The sequence below is a fragment of the Struthio camelus genome, chromosome 1 (assembly GCF_040807025.1).
Source record: "Struthio camelus isolate bStrCam1 chromosome 1, bStrCam1.hap1, whole genome shotgun sequence".
Classification (NCBI taxonomy): Eukaryota; Metazoa; Chordata; class Aves; order Struthioniformes; family Struthionidae; genus Struthio; species Struthio camelus.
In genome coordinates, this window is record NC_090942.1 from 112,523,329 (window position 1) to 112,539,824 (window position 16,496).

The 16,496-nt window shown below is 37.5% G+C and overlaps 1 protein-coding gene across 1 annotated transcript in view; it reads right to left on the minus strand.

Moving 5' to 3' along the window:
- Positions 1 to 3,055: 3,055 nt before the first annotated feature.
- LOC104139643 (SAM domain-containing protein SAMSN-1) overlaps positions 3,056 to 16,496 on the minus strand; it is a 36,408-nt gene continuing 22,967 nt past the window's right edge. The window contains exons 6-8 of the mRNA XM_009667895.2: positions 14,745 to 14,951; positions 13,550 to 13,700; positions 3,056 to 4,295 (exon numbers count right to left, since the gene is read on the minus strand). Coding sequence (XP_009666190.1) covers positions 4,090 to 4,295; positions 13,550 to 13,700; positions 14,745 to 14,951 — 564 coding nt within the window. The 3' untranslated portion in view covers positions 3,056 to 4,089. The remainder of the gene's footprint in view (positions 4,296 to 13,549; positions 13,701 to 14,744; positions 14,952 to 16,496) is intronic.

Below are 16,496 nucleotides of genomic sequence, written 5' to 3' on the forward strand. Positions count from 1 at the left end.
GCATTTGCCAATACACTCACTTTGTCTGTGTCCCTCTGCAGCAGCTAGAAAAGGCAGGTGATGAAAACAGAGCTTGGACCAAACAGGAATGACATTAATGCCAGAGTACAGAATTTTCTTACATTTGAATCCAAAGAGCTCAACTACAATAAAGCCGTCATCAACATTTCTGTATGTTTGTTTTCATGAATAATTACAAAGAAAGTCTTCTGTTATTTATTTTTAAAGCAGTGGCCCCCCAGTCTTCAGCACCAACGAAACACATGCATTTATTCTATATTTTACACATGGGGAAAAGAAGGTGCTGAATTGCAATCCAGTATGATTTATACAAGCCTATTTCACCTAATTTCAAGCCTGAGAACAGCTTTAATCATTTCACAGTCCTTGGCCTTCCTTACTCCACCTTATGACTGAGTAGGAATATATCCCCAAAGCTTCAAGTTTTCCTCCTGATCTCTCTCTCTCTTTTTTTTTTTTAAGCTTGCTTTCCTGTATGTGCTGCTAGTAGTGTTTAAAAGAAAAAAGGATAAAGGCAAAAAAAAAAAAAAAAACAAACTCCTCCAGCTTTTCCATAGACATACCCATGTTCTGCCTTATACTTCACACACTCATTCACACTGAAGCAAAAGGAATCCTAAACCCTCCTGTTTCTAACCCCTACACTGATGCCTTTATACCCACTGAATTTCAGAAGTTCTTTGACAAAAACCTGGAGAACAGGATGCAGATTCCCAAGGCCTGCAGGCTAGTCTGCATGGATCACAGGGCCTCAGTCAGACATGCTGCTGTCCTCTTCGGTGCTACCCTTTTACCCAAGGAGCCCTCCACTAAAGTGATTTCAGCTGTGAGCAGCAGCCAACTGAGGCTGAGCACGAGACGACACTGCTAAAAGTGACATTAACTGCACCCCGGGGTGGTTCTCCATGGGGGATAATGGGACCCTGCCACCACCTGAGCTTTACTGAGGGTCGTGCTGGGCAAGCCCTTCCAAGTTACTGGCTTTCTGCTAAGCACCAGCCACAGCACATGTGCTAGCAGCAAGCCCAGCACTGCAGGTCAAGAGGGGGAAGTATGCTGCACCTGCGCTGCTACCGTTGGCGGCAGGGGGAAGTCCCCACTGGCCAAAGCCCAGCAGAGCTACTGCTGGCTTCCGCAAGATTATCCATGTTAGCTTGGCCATGACCGGGTGGTTCTGTGCCTTTTTGTACACCTTATAACCACAGGGAATGGTGGACTTGCAGTTATCTCCCAATCAGAGAATTATAAACCTTACAGCCCACCTCCTTTATATAGGAAGGTAAATAAAAATGAAAAGGGACGTGACACCACAGAACAAAATCTCTGCTGCTTGCTTTGTTTCCATGCCTCTGGGACCTTTTAAAGGTTCCTCACAGGCAGCTCAGTTCTCCACCAGACTTTCTCTAAATGTCCAACAATTGCTATAAAATTGCTTAAAAAGAAGAAAAAACAGTTATACCTCTTATTCAGATTAGCCAGCACTAAAGCCAGTTAAAGACCTATTTATGCAGGGACAAACAGTTTAATCCGTGATCAGTGAGGTTAGCAAGACCACTGTGACATGAAAGACCGTTAGGCATGCTTCTTGTAGGAAACCTGCATTTTTTACTCTTGGCGGTATGAAATTTCCTCATTCTTTTTCTTAGAATAGCTTGAGAGAACGGAAGTTTCTCAGTTTGAGATCTAATCTACACTGCCTTCACAGGAAGTTACAAGTGTCTTGAACAGGCTTTTAGTTGAGACATTTTTCTAAACAAGAAACCCTTTGGACAAAGCCTTGCTGATTAAAGGCAGAGGTGGGGTAAAGCACAGCTCAAGGCCATAGTTACCAATTAGTTAACCTTACATGCTTATGCTCTTGCCAGCTATCTGGTTTATGCAGGGTTTGCTTCTTGTAAAATAGTAATAGCAGTTGGGTATTTTAGTCTACTGAAAGTCAGCCTTGACTGCCTGACTGTAACTAGTTAAGGAGACATATTTTCATTTGTAAATCTATGCAAATAAGTATTTCTTAGCGTGTTTGTATCACAGCATATCTCGGGTCTCTGCGGTTGGTAGGCTTTGACACAGTTAACTTAACTGTTTCTTGACAGTCATAATCATACTTAAACTCACCTCAATATATTTTTCCATGTTCAGCATTTTCACAGGTAGAAGTAACCTGAAGAGTAAGCACCTCTATTGCAAAAGCCCCCAGAATAACTCTCTCTCAGAGGCATTCAGGCAGACTTTACTCATTCTCTAGAATGAGGAGATGATACGGGCCAATCCAAGAGTATTATTTCAGAAAAGTTTACTAATGGCATACTGTTTAAAGTCAGCACTATGTGTGGGGATGCATTACTGCTTAGAAATGGATAAAGAAAGAAACCTACCTACTTGATACAAGTTTGCATGTACTTCATCCCTTCAAGGGATTAAATTCTGGAACTGTATCACCAGCACACCTGGCAATATGAGGTCATTGCTGTTAAATGATGATGACTGTTGTCAGCTGAAGCTTACAAGGTAAGAAGTTAAAAACAAATCAGCATCTTTCATGCTTATTTTCTAACCTGAGTATATTTAATCAAAAACTTTGAAATTTAGTGTAGTAATTGTTTATAATTGCCATTTTCTACTATAACTTTCAAAGCATATCTGCATATTAGGAATCTGATAACAGTAGCCATATCATGAAAGCTACACGAAAGCAATTCCACGCAAAAAAAAAAAAAAAAAAAAAAGAGAGAGAAAAAAGTTTTTCCACTTGTTTATAGCTTCTTCAGAAATACTTTTTTTTGAGTGGAACTTTCCATGTTTGGTCCATTCTGAAAATGATTTTCTTCTAAGTTGTTAGCAGTCTGTGGAAATTATTTAACATAAATACAAAATGCCTTAAATTACGAAAACTATATGTCTAATTAGTGAACAGAAAGCTTCTGCATTCATTTGATACACAGATGATTATTCATGATGAAAATGTTCAGTAGATTTGCCATTTACTGTGTTAATGTTAAAACAGAGCGGTTTTTGAAATGTAATGACTACATTAAAAATCAACTAGTTTTTAAAGGGCTCAAACACACGATTCTGTTTATTTTCAAAGAAAGTACTTTTAAAGAAGACAGGCAGATACAATGTGTATTCCAGTGCAAAATATGCTGAGAAATGACAAATCTCATATGAAAGACAATAATGTACAATAACCTTATTAGCTTCTGAGTTTTGTACGCAAACAAATATTTCTATTAACAAATTTCACATCACACACAAAAGGCAAGAGCTTCACAAAAAATAATCATAAAAGCAAAGCATTGGTACTGGTCTTTTGCTCCAAGCTTGCATGATTTTTACAGTTTTTGGAAAGGATGAGAACAGTTGTGAAAATAACAGTACAGAAATTGCCCGTGTACAAGAAATTCAGATGACTATGTACTCTTAAAAGATATTGAACACACAAAGTTTGATTCAGTTTCATGTTAAAGTTCTTTTGTACCTCTAGGACAAAGTGTAGAAGATTGTCTGCTTTAGAGCTTATTTTGGAGAAAAACAGTATGAAACAGCTTTAATGAGAATTCGCTTGGTTCTTTCCAAAGGCATGAACGTCTCCACCTTTTTATTATGGTATTAATGAAAATGTTCTGTACAAATATCAGTGAAATACATATCTGAAAATAGAGACAGTGTGATTTATCTTTATTTTTTAAAATAAAGTTGTACAATATTTACAACATTTTGGACTGGTTCAGAAATGAACATGTCCTGATTATATACCTCTACCTAAAACAATTCCCCATTATTGTAGAAAATGCATTTGCTGTACAAATATAAATATATAGATAAAAAATGTTTGCAGTCAAACACCTGTGGATTCATTAAAACGAAAAGCACGAGATATTCTTATTATCAACTAAGATTTAGCTATCGAATGTCCACATCTTAAACAGCGTAGAGCGTCATACTTCGGAGGGAAGCAGATTTTTGGTGTTGAGACTATTTTGTGCTCTGTTTCTGTGTTGCCATACCAGCACATGAACTTATCTGATTGTCCTTTCTGAAAATCTGCAGAAAAGCACCGAAATGGGATCAGTTTGACTCAGTGATCACTACTGACTGTACCATGTCAGACAGGGTTTCTGGATCTACTTCTTCTTTACCATTATCTGAATTTTCTGATGAGATGTAACAGCCAGAATCTCTTGGACAGTCATTTAATTGTGATTTGTCAAAGCTGTGGTGAGGGCTTAAGCTCCGGGACTCTTGACCACCCTCACTTTCATGCTGTTGATCAGCTATAAAGAACAAAAAAAGAAAAAAGTGTAAAAATGAGCACTCCGGGAAAGAGTTCGAGATAGCAACATAGTTGATCTTGAAGAACTGTAGGAACAAAGTTGGTAACATACACGTGACTAGATCATTAACTTTCCTCTATCAGAAACAGAAACCTCAGCATCAAAGAACTAAAAATATCATTATATGAGTGTAGCGACATCTAAGTTCCCGTTCAGGCTGGCTTTGATCCTGTGGTATATTGCTGAGAGATGGATGCCTAAGACTTTGGCCTCATCCAGTGAAGTTCTTTAGACAGGTGCAACAGTTTGCACAGTCACAATGCCCTGAAACAATAGATATAGGTAGCAGTCTTCCCCCTCCTATGTGCCTACCTATATCCCAAAGACTTGTAAGACACCCCCAATGCTCAATCAACATCATAATTCATGATGTAGCCTTCTGTGCCTTCTTTATCTTATATTAGAGATATTGTGTCTTTTGAATGTATCCCCCACTATTTTACCTAATTCCTGCACTGCATAGCAACATATAGTTGGTTGATTCTCAAAAGCGCTCAGCTGCAAAATGAAGTAATTATATTTCCTAAAGCACTTGACTTTTCAGTGGGAGTTGCTGGCTGAACGAAACTTCCTAAACAGCTTGGTATCCAAAAAGGAGATTTTCCAAAATGCAAAGGCCTCAGAGATCTAGACGCCGAACTCCTCCTATGCCTTTGAAAATCCCTCCACAATTAAGTAGAAGCAAATTCTCCAGCAAATAATTCGTCCTTGTTTAGCTGTTAACTAATCTGTTCAAACTCAAAAATCTGCAGCTCAGAAAGAGTATCAACAGACCTCTCAAAAACATTCAATAACCTGATGTCTTGCAGATAGGGCATACCATTGTATCATGAATCTGATATATCTTGTAGATAAAGTTCATGAATCTATTTTTTGGCCATGAAACACATGATGTTTACTCACAATAACTTTCTTCAGAAAAGAAGCTATAAACTAGAAAATCTTTCTCACTCATTTGTTTTTTTTTTTTTCATACTACCTTCTTGTAACTGTATTTTTACTTCAGACTTTGCCTTGCTTTCCAAAAAAAGCATGAGGAACAACTCTCACAGAAAACAGATGCTTTTACCCCAGATTTTAATCCTTCAGAAAAATGGTATCTTTCTTTTACAGTGAATGTTCCATTAATCCTCTTATATTGTTACTGCATTGTAAAATAGTGAGATTCATATCTTCACTGTTGACTTTGATTTATATTGTCCCAATTCAGGTAAGGCAGAATGGAAGTCCTAGTTCATGAAGGATTTTATGTAGAAATATAGGTTTGTTCCAGGTGGAACCCCAAAATCATTAAATCTCCACAAGGAAAGTTCCTACCAAAGTTTGGTTCAGCTGTTGGAAACTTTTAGCTTTGGTAACACGGGAAAGATTTTCAATTTGGATTTATTTCTACTAGCGCTACGTTATACAACTAAAAAGAATTTAGAAATGAAAAACTGAAATGTTTCACTGAAAATATTGAAATGGAAAAGTGTGATACTCAGGACTTTTTCATGTTATAAATGGGATTTCAATACACTTATTTCACAGAGTATCTTGATACATTTAGAAACATTTTTAGGTTCTCCTGGAAGTCTTACAGATTCGCTTGGATTGGTTAGTACTGTTTAGTATTGTCAAACTTTTAATTAAGTAATTAAGTTAATAAACTAATCTGATATTTGAAGAAAATGATCCAAAGTCGCAATTCAATGATTTCTGTATTAAGCCTGATGTTATAAGCATAACCTTATGTATTTAGAAGATGATCTAGGATTACTTTAAACATTTTACAAGGAAGACAAGAAGTCCACTTTGGTCCTAGACAAATTAATGGTTAATTGCACTTGCATGAAAAAGTACACCTTTCAGCAGATTTAATTGATTCCTATACCTGTTTGATCTCCTTCTCACTTCACAGAACAAAGTTTGCCATGTCAAATGTTATCTCTCTTTGCAGGGAAAATATTTGATCATGAAGGGTCAAACTGATTTCTGATTTAAGTCAGAAAGGAATTACTGAAGGAATTACACCAGTGGAGGTATTACTGCTGCTATTAGAAGCAGCAGAAGCAGTTTAGCACAAATAATAGCAGATGCCTAAGTAAAGCCTTGTCTAAACTGTCTCATCAGCTCATAGCACCCATCCCGGCAGCGCCAGGACGCCCAGCGTCTGCCCAGTCACTGTGCGCTGACCAAGCTCAGCCTGCGCCTGTACAAACTCCTCCTTCGCTGCGGTATGCAGGTCTCCCACTTCCTCCTCACTAATCCTCCGATCAGCCATAATACTGCTTGCTAGTACTTTTATCAGCTTCGGTACAATCATCTGCTGTCCTGTCAAGCAATGACCTAAAAAGTGCTAATCCTGTTTACATTTTCAAGGTCAAAGAGGAACCTCCATCCACTTTGTTTATTTTACAGTGGGAAAGAAGACCAAGCAACTAGTAGATTTAAAAAAAAAAAAAAACCCGATTTTGGTCAATATATTAGTGCCCTATAACGAGTTGTGATAATCCAAAGTAGTTCCTATGGGAAAAACAGAGCTTATATTCTTTCGTAGCATTGCCTTCTCCCGTGTGTTTCAGTGTCAGAGATGCAAACAAGCCGGGAGCTGATTTTTTTTTTTTAAATCTGAATTTAGCTTTCAAATAGATCAGCTATTTTTGAATAGCTGTATACCCTGATTTCAGCAGCTATAGGCAAAACTATCTGTAACCTTCTGGAAAGAGGGCATCTTTGTGCAGATCTTTGTAACAAGGCTACCATATATCTCTGCTAATTTAACTTGTAAGTGAGATAAAGCAAAGCTTTGAGCTCATGCAGCATGTGACTTCATATAGTAACAGAAATAGTTCAGATCCATTAGAAAAATTACAAATTTCTATAAAGAAAACAGATATAGAAATGTAAAACTTCTACCTCCTCCCACAACATTAGGAGAATTTTTTAAATGAAAATCTGAAAACCAAAAATATTTGAAATTTTGAGAAAATGAAAAATAGAAAATATGTTTTCACTGTGAACAGAATAATTTGAGGAGAAAACATATTTAAGAAGAAAAGATGGAAAACCTTTTTTTTTAAGGCAGCCCTAAGTATTATGCAGTAATTACTAAACCACTTGAACAGGATACTGAGTATTAAAAATATGTGTAGCATACAGCTTTGGCTGTTGCTTCACAGAAAAAGAAACTATGCATTTTTTTTAGCTTTCGGCTTTTACATTCAGTTGTTGTTAAGTCCTTCATCTAAAAAATGCATGTTCAAGTTCCATGTTAGTAAAGGTAAGTTTGCTGGCGTAATCTTTTGATTTAAGCAGAAGAAAGATACAATTCACAGGAAACAGGAATTGATAAAATTAAACTGCCGTTAGATGTTGCAGAATCATCACAAATCACTATCTTATCAACAAATGGAAGCCCAGTTTCCTATAAGATAAATAGCATTCAGTCACTGTTGTCTGTGATATGGCCAGAAGAGTCCAAGATATGCATCATTTTGACATGTACATTCTCATACTACTTTACACTGTAGGATTATATTCAGAGTACTGAAAAAAATGTTAGGCTTTTAGCCTTGGCAATTGCTGTGTGATGCATATGCATTTTCCTCGTTATTTAGCTCTTGGAAATGAACTGTTTTTGATTCAGTGGAATAGATGTGTTCTGGCACATGAGGGAAGGGATCTCTTTTTTCTTCTCCAGTTTTCTTCTTTAATCAGCTTAAAGTCCTGATGAGGAGAGCACTTTAAGCTTAGGTTTAAAGCAATTCTACTTGAGAACATACTGAGGTCACAGTGACACTGGTGCAGTGATGTCAATTTAGACCAGATGTGTGGTAGAAGGCTTAGCTATTGTCTTTAAAATAATACAAAAAAAATAAAAATTCACCCAGCAATGAGCCATACTTTTGAATGTGCCCTCTGAATTTTGCCAGACCCCAGAAGGCAAACGGGGCTGTGAGGTTATCTGTGACCTATCCTTTAGCTGAGCCACTTCTGTGCCTTCCTGAGAGGTGCTGTGGCGTCATACTGATAGAAGGACCAAATAGAACTAAATGCATCTTCACGGCAGAGTTCTTAAGTACAAATGCAAGCCACGTATCAACCTGCAGTGCTGGTACCAGTCAGACCATCCAACCATTAAAATGAAACAAAATCTCATAAAGGTCACATTAAAGCACTAAATGGTGACACCTCTTGAAAAGAAGCAGAAGTGGGTCTGTAGATACATGCAATACTTTAAGGAATCAAAGGAATAAGTCTTTTGTGCATATTTACAGACGTACAGTATAAAATAAAATAAAAAAATAAAAAAATTGCGCTCGCTGAAGACAGTGGCACAGCTTCTTATGATTTTGGTAGCAGAGGCTGCATTGACTTCATCTCGTCCCAATGGCAAAGGCTCTCCAGCACTCAGAGCAGATCCCAAATGGTGGGATACTGAACTGTTATAAGAGGAGCTCTACGGTGAAAACAGAGACGTGAGAGGCTCCTTTCTCTCTAAAACCAGGAAGCAAACAGATATGCCTGAAAAATGTGAAAAATACTAATGCTCAGGCAAGGAAGATTTGCTCATTAATAGCACTCTTTTCCACCAGATGCAGATCCCTCAGAAAAGTACCTTTTGGTGTAGGTTCCTGGGGAAACTGGAAAATATTACTTATAGATCAATGAATTGCAAATACAGGACAGGAAGGGAGACTATTCTGAGTGCTATTTAACTTTGACATAATGTCTGTGTAACTCCACTTATTTAAAGGCACTGAACAGTGTAAAGTGGTATGTTAATTTACATTCATTTGGTGCTAGGTCCTTACCTAAGAAACGCAACTAACACTTAAAGCCATGGCTTCAGCTGTCTACTACCCTGCTGTCCAAGTACAGTAAATAACAAACAGCTTTGTGTTACCAGCAGTGGGGATTTAGGATCTGGCTCTTACTGAGACATGAACATTTTGCTAAGGAAGGAATGGATTTAAGGAATATGGGTAGAATGATTATCTGAAAGATTACACATATGCACCTTTTTTTCTGTATAATCATCTATATGCACATAACCAGTAAAGTCTAATTCTTCTTTCACTATTTTTTTCCAGAATCTTCAAACTAATGTAACCCACTGGAATTCAGGAGTTAACCTCTTGACTTGCAGCGTGCAAGTGAGAAGAGAATCAAGCCTATTTTACACACATACACACTCACATGCATGTCTATACCAGGAAGTGGTCAAGAAAGAACTGAAAAACTTCTTGTATTACTGTATTCATTAACCACCCAGGAACAGCTTCACTTTAAAAATAGCATCCTACAAAAGCACAGACATCCATCTCCTGTCTAGAAGCCATCTGGGAGAAGAATGGAAGGCTATTAAGAAACACTTTATGAAAAAGAGCTTTTTTTTTTTTTTTTTTTTAAACCTCCCTAGCCATGAATTCATGGAACATACTCATTCTGTGCCAAATACGTAGGTCCGATCAACTTCTAGCAACTCTAAAACAAAACAGATTTGTGGGGAAGGTTGTAAGAAGTTTACAAGACCTTTCCATTCTAGGATAGTCTTGCAGCCTCGAGTACTTGAAGGTGGTGAATTTGGGCCTTCTCATTTCCCAAAGGTAAAAGCATAGTGCAGTCTTAGGAAGCAAAATTTGTTTAAAAAACACTTTGTGATAGCATTTTCTAAGTAAAACTTAGTTTTCCGTTCCTGGCATGAGATGGGTAAGACTTTTTTTTGTTTTCAAACTCATTCAGGTCTAAACCGTATGTAAAATGAAAAAAAATTCTCATTCCCAGAAATGCTGTAGTTTGGCCAGCTTTAAGGAACATACCATTTGGAGACAACGGCCACCAGTGTTTTGGTGAGAAAACTCAATAACAGTTCATTCTGCAGTATGAATTATTTAGTCTCAAGTATACAGCATAGAAAAATCACTCAGCATAAGATATAATAAATGTCAATGAAAATCCCAAAAAAGAGAAGAAAAGCCCACTAAAAACATCTGGACATTTCACAGTGGCAGATTTCAGATTAAAGAAATACTAAATCATGTTTTATTACATTTATAGTAGAATTAACTAAATGGGGGCCATGCTCCAGGATACTTGGCTATTGTGAATAATATTATAGTCACAAAAATTCAGAAGCTCCTGCTTTTCAGCTCTGGACAGTATCTTAGACTCCATCCATGAATCAAACATACGTTTCATGGAAATATGAATATAATGCAAAAACGTGGAACAGTTCCAAGTTCTATGAAAAATGTGGGCTTAGAACAAGAAATATGACCTATAACATTAGTATTTTTTTCCACAAAGCTTATAAAAAGAATGAACTTTTACCTGGAAGAACATTGACTTATATCTGAAATACTTCAGTGTATTCTTGGCCAGTAAACAGATTACCTTGTAGCTGTGGGTAATTATGCTGCTCCTTTCTAAGCAATGCAGAAAATCAATTTTAATTAAGAAATCATTTATGCTGGACTGAGTCATGCCCACTTAGGGGAGAAAAAAATATTGACCTAGGAAAGTTCAGTTCAGATGCAGAATTCACTTATACAGTGGCACCCAGCTCCTTCAACCCAATTTTCCAATTGGATTGACAGAAGCACATGGAGGTCAAATGACTGGGACAAGGTCAGGCAAATGCTAAGCTTATCCCTAAGATCATCTTGACTCCCCACCTTTCACTATAACTGCTTAACAGATGGCTTCTATCAGTTTTAGTCTTTGATAACTTCCTTTTCAGAGCAGGTTGTTAAATGCTGTTCTTACACTACCAGTCATATGACAAATATGAACCTTTGGCAACAAGATAAGGCAAGGTCTTGCTTCAGCTCTGAATCAAGAGAACATTCCAAACCAAGAAATTACTTCTGTGGCTTGCCTTAAAATATACATGAGTATTTTGAAACTCAATTACACTTAAATGACTGCGTATAGCTAGGACTGTATCTAAAGAGTTGTCTTAAATATTAGTCCCTGTGAGTATTCATAATTTCTAGGAACATTATTTTATTGAATTAAAATACTAGAAAAGTTGGCTATACCTTTCTAAAGTGGATGTGAAGCAAATATTTGTTTCATTTCTTGATCTAAAAATGCAATATGGCTGGTTTTGATGCACAGGCCACTTTATAAGATTTAACATTATTTTTCCAGAACTGTTACAAGAATTTAAACTGGTAAATTACGGTATAGATATAATAAGGAATACCATTCTGCCTGGGGAAAAGTGGCTTAATCCCATGTTGTCAGTCAGGAAAATCCTTGTTTGGATAATTAAGATAAATTTGTTCATGTTCAGTATACAGGACATGTATCCTTCTCAGGTTTGCTCCTTGCACAGGAATATGTAGAATATTAAGTGATTAAGACATCTTGAAAAAAATTCCTTGTGGTGTCATCTTAAACGTTTAACAATCTAAGGCTGCTTGCTGTGCTTTTTATGACCCAAGGAACATAAATAGTAAACCATAGCTATACTAGCTCAGAATAGTTTGACGCTTGCATGGCCTGCTAAAAAACACTATGTTTTGGTCTTGTTCTTCACATTGATGCAAAACTCTACAAAAACTACAATGTAGCATTTTCCATTCAAGTTTTTTCATGTTAAATATTGATATAGAAAAACAAATGCCATAAAACGTCCAGGAAGTACTGCAAGGCGAGTTACCAAGATGCAGATACACAGATGTGTATACTCAAGTCAAGGGCAAAGTAAGGAAGCAAATATATTTTCATGTGACTCACAGCTAGATCTCTGCAGTGTAATTCTCAGCGCATCTAACTCTTTCTTACCCAGATTCGCTCCTTCAGTCACTATCTTTGTATAAAGTCACTCAAGAGTCCTCTCCTAGCCCTTCGCCTCACAAAGCTATAGACCAAAAAGAAATAGTGATACTTTTAGGCAAAGAAAACCATTTACGTGCTTCTCCAACATGTTTGCAAGGACCTTACCTTCTTTCTAGTATCTATTGAAGAGAATAGGAAAGACTGCATGGATAAATGGGGTCCAGAAAGACCCAAACGTAAAGTCAAAAACAAGATCAGCAGAGACCAAAGAGGAAGATTTGAGAACATCTGCAGTGAAAGTTGAATGGATGAGGCAGCCAAAGACATGCTTAGAAACTCAGAGAAATTTATCTAATGAAAGCATATGTACATACATACACACATGCCTGCATGTACACGTGTTGGAATGAGGAGTGGAAATTCATCTGCGTATGGAGGAAAATAAAACTGGACAGCTGAAGATCAACTAATATTAACATATCCTAGGAAGGCATTGCTTTTCTAAGTCTCTTTTTATATTTCAGATGCTTCTCAATGGAGAGCGTACTTTTGATCAAGTGACTGCTCAGGCTAGGGATGACTGTGCATGAATATTAATGAAGAGAAAAATCTCTCCTTTTGTGGCTGAATATCTAGTTATACAGATGCTTAACTGAAGTTTCTAGAAACTTGACACAAATTGTTTCAAACTAGAAGCTAAGCCGGAAATATAATGAAAATACCATGAGAATAGCATGTGCTGTTCCATATTCTGGCACTCCCATTCTCAATGAAAGGAACAAGTGAAGAAAACATAATGGCAACCAGTACACATACATGTACACACACACAGAGTAAAATCAGTTTTCTGAAGCTCACAGGAAGCTTGAGTATGTTTTTTCTCTTTGTCTGTTTTTTTTTCCAAACCCTTCCTACAAGTGACACTGATTTGCTTAGGGATTTAAGTGTGGGATGATGCAAGAGGAGGAAAACTATTCTTCTGCAGACATAATTTCACAAAAATAAAGAAAAATCTTCACTGTACTTATTGGAAATGGCTCTATTTTGGTTCAGATACTAGCCCAGAGTTTGCAATGTTTGGTTTTCTGCTCTGCTGCAGACCTCGTGACTTTTGACAAGTTGCTCAACGTTTTTGGGTGTTGGTTCCCCAACCATAAATAGGAGGTCACAATGCTTAGTTGCTATCTGCCTACAGTTTAGGATGTATAAATGAGAAATTTTAAAGCATTCGGGTGTAACTAGCATAGTAATCATGTACAGAGCTAGAAGAGATGCACAGTTAGTTCTTTAAACAAATAAGAAAACCACCTAACTCCTCATTTTATGTTTAAGAACAAAGTCATTTAATAGATCAGTGTAGGAATCACTATTTCTTTAAACATGTTTCTTCAATTAAAATGTACTCGTAAAGCTTAAACACTTACTGTCATAGTCCTGTAGACTTTCAATTGCTGATAATAATCTTGCTCTGTCTTCTGGGCTTGAAATATTTAATTCAATCAAATGGCTCTCTTGTAGATCCTTTAAGTCCTCTAGAGTTTCATAGCCATTTAGCAAGAGGGTTGAGGCATATTCCTACAAAAAGAAACAAGTAAATTCTCTTATAAACGAGCACTACGCTTAGTAGAGGAATAAGCAGAATTTCTTTTTTTTTTTGTCACGTTAAAAAAAAAAGGGGGGGGTCAATTCACCAGTCTGATTGATCTGCCTTTGGCATAAGACCAGAGAGAGAGAGCATGAAAGGACAGAGGCAGAGATGCCCTGGAATCCATTTGGCCATCCCAGAGTCTATAGCTGAGTTTTCAACTCAGAGTCTGGCAGCAAACTGGATCAGGACAGAGCTCTACTGTAAATGATATAATCTGCCCAGCTTCTGGACTTTCCTGTGGTCACCCCAGAGACTACTTTCCGTGCTGGGTCCAAGAGGGCCTCTGAAACAAGGTCTGCTCAGCTTTTGCAAAGAAGGAGACCTTGGATATATGAGAGAGTGAGAAGCTGAGAGAGCCCTCAGCCGTGCTGCATTGCACACGGTCCTCCTTCAGCTGTGTATCAAAGCAGTATGAAACTCTGCATACTCCAGCAAAACGAGTGCTCACCTCAGCACAAAAGCAATAACCATTATTAGAAATGTTGCTTGTAAACCATGATTTAAGAAAGCTTTGAAGCCTAGTCAAGAACTAGGGTTCCAGAGAGGGAGAAAGGCACAACACAACTATAGTGCAGAAAGACTATTTCTCCTAAAGATGATAAAATTAGAAAATAAAGGATTCCAAGTGCTGGCAATGGAAGTCAGACCACAGTTCTGCCCCTGAGATTTCTATGCATTCACACACCTCCTACCCTTAGGCAGTCACGTTCGGGTTACTGTGACTTGACAAGTCACCACTCCTCAAGTGAGTGCCTCTTTGCATGAACTCTTTTAGCTCAACCAAATCATGCGGTTAAATGCAGTTATACAAACCACTTACATTAGAGAAAAGATAGAAATAAAGCTTCTTTACTTTCCTGACTTCAAAACTGCTGAAAACTGCTGTTCTAGTTCTGTCTGCAAATTACAGCCAAGCCCAAGTGCACTGAAATCAGATATTTCAAATATGACTGGAAAACATGTTTGCTGACCTGCAGATGGACACAGTCCAAGAGTTCTTGCAAAGTTTTAGGCTTGGTCCTTTTGCTTCCTCTGTGCGGCTTTATTTTTCTAGGTGCGGTTTCCTCTTCCAAAATAATATCCACATAAATGAACTTAAAGTTTCCTACTTTGTTGTTCAGCATGCCTGTCCAGATGCCCATGGGGGTTTTACAGATGATATCTATAATATCTCCTTTCTAGAACAATAAAAAAAGAACACCACTGCTTATACATCTGGTTTGCGATATGTGACTTTTCCTCTGTGGAGCAAAAATAGCACAGACAGCACAGAATCATAACTAGCCAGCGCAGAGTATCTTCTTAGAATAACCTAGATCTAGCTCCTCTGCTTTTTAAAATCCCAGCAAACAGAATTACAGATAATGGTGTTAGTTCTTATCTCCAAACTTTGCAAAGGAGACGTGAGCATGAACAGCACTTTCCACTGCTTGCATGCTGTGCTTGGTCCTTGAAAGGGGGTAGGGTTGCATCCGGTAAGCAACTATTGCCATGGATAGTGGGAATAGCTTTGGCAAAAAAGCAAGATGGCTCTGTATTTTCCAAATACGTGCCTTATACAGGTTCTCAGCTGGCTCCTTCACCCAAAACCATTTACACAATAATCTTATGATCCAGCATCCCGAGGGTCTCCAAAGACTGATGCTGAGCTATGTGAAAGGTAGAGTTTACCCATTTTACAGGAAGAAACACTGTTCTACATTTCTGAAAGGCACTAAAGGACATTTAACCCTCTTAATATCTTTTTGATAACCCCTTCCCAAAGGGCTGACAAATAATAATTAATAATAGTTATTAACCCAAATGACTGGGAAAATAGTGTCAGGCACCTCTGCAGAGGGAACTGAAAGCTATAGTTCCACACCTGTGCATGCACTCAAAGATGAGTGCCAAAAAGATTGAGAGCACAGCAACTTCAAGAAGGCTTTTCGGTAAAAATGTTCACAGCCAAGCTGTGGGAATCAAGGTCTTAGATGAGCACACCAGTCATTCTGAGTAATTCTGGTAGCAAAAAGACTCTTATAATCACATCCCCTTCACAATTTTTCCCATGACAGTAGACTATTCAGTCCTTTTTTCTGGGCAAGAACTACACATATAACCTACACCTAAATGTTATGATGAGGTTATGATGAAGTTATGATATCTTTTTTCGTTCCTAAAAGTAAGAATTTATAAAAAAAAGATAAAAGTTTTCTTTGAGTTCTATGACAAATTCTCACGTACACATTTCATTTGGCATTCATTTACAAACTTAAAATTCAGACTTAGTTTTGTTAAAATATCTGTTACCAACGCCAAGACTTTCAAATGTTTTCTGGTTAAGAAACTGCAAGTAAGTTAAGCTTTTGGTCTAGTGTGGTGCAAATCCAGGCATGAAAATCAGTGTTCAAATTACTTGATTTCTTTAGAATATGAAGGAGCTATGAAAATGTTTGAAATGGAAACTAAAATATTTTTTAAAGTTCTGTAAGCACACATATTATACACACTTATGGAGGGCTCAGGATACTTAGATCTGGATCCAGATCAGGATTAGGCAATGCCTCCAAGCCAAGTTACAGATGCAGCTTGAATTGAGATTTGGGGTACTGAAATTTTGTGAGATATTCTTAGGAGATCCCAATTGTAAGTATGTTATCTTATAATGTTAAAAGACACCACCTGAGTGACTTAAAAATGAAACCTATATGAGCCAGCAGAAATTTGCCATTTCAGGACTA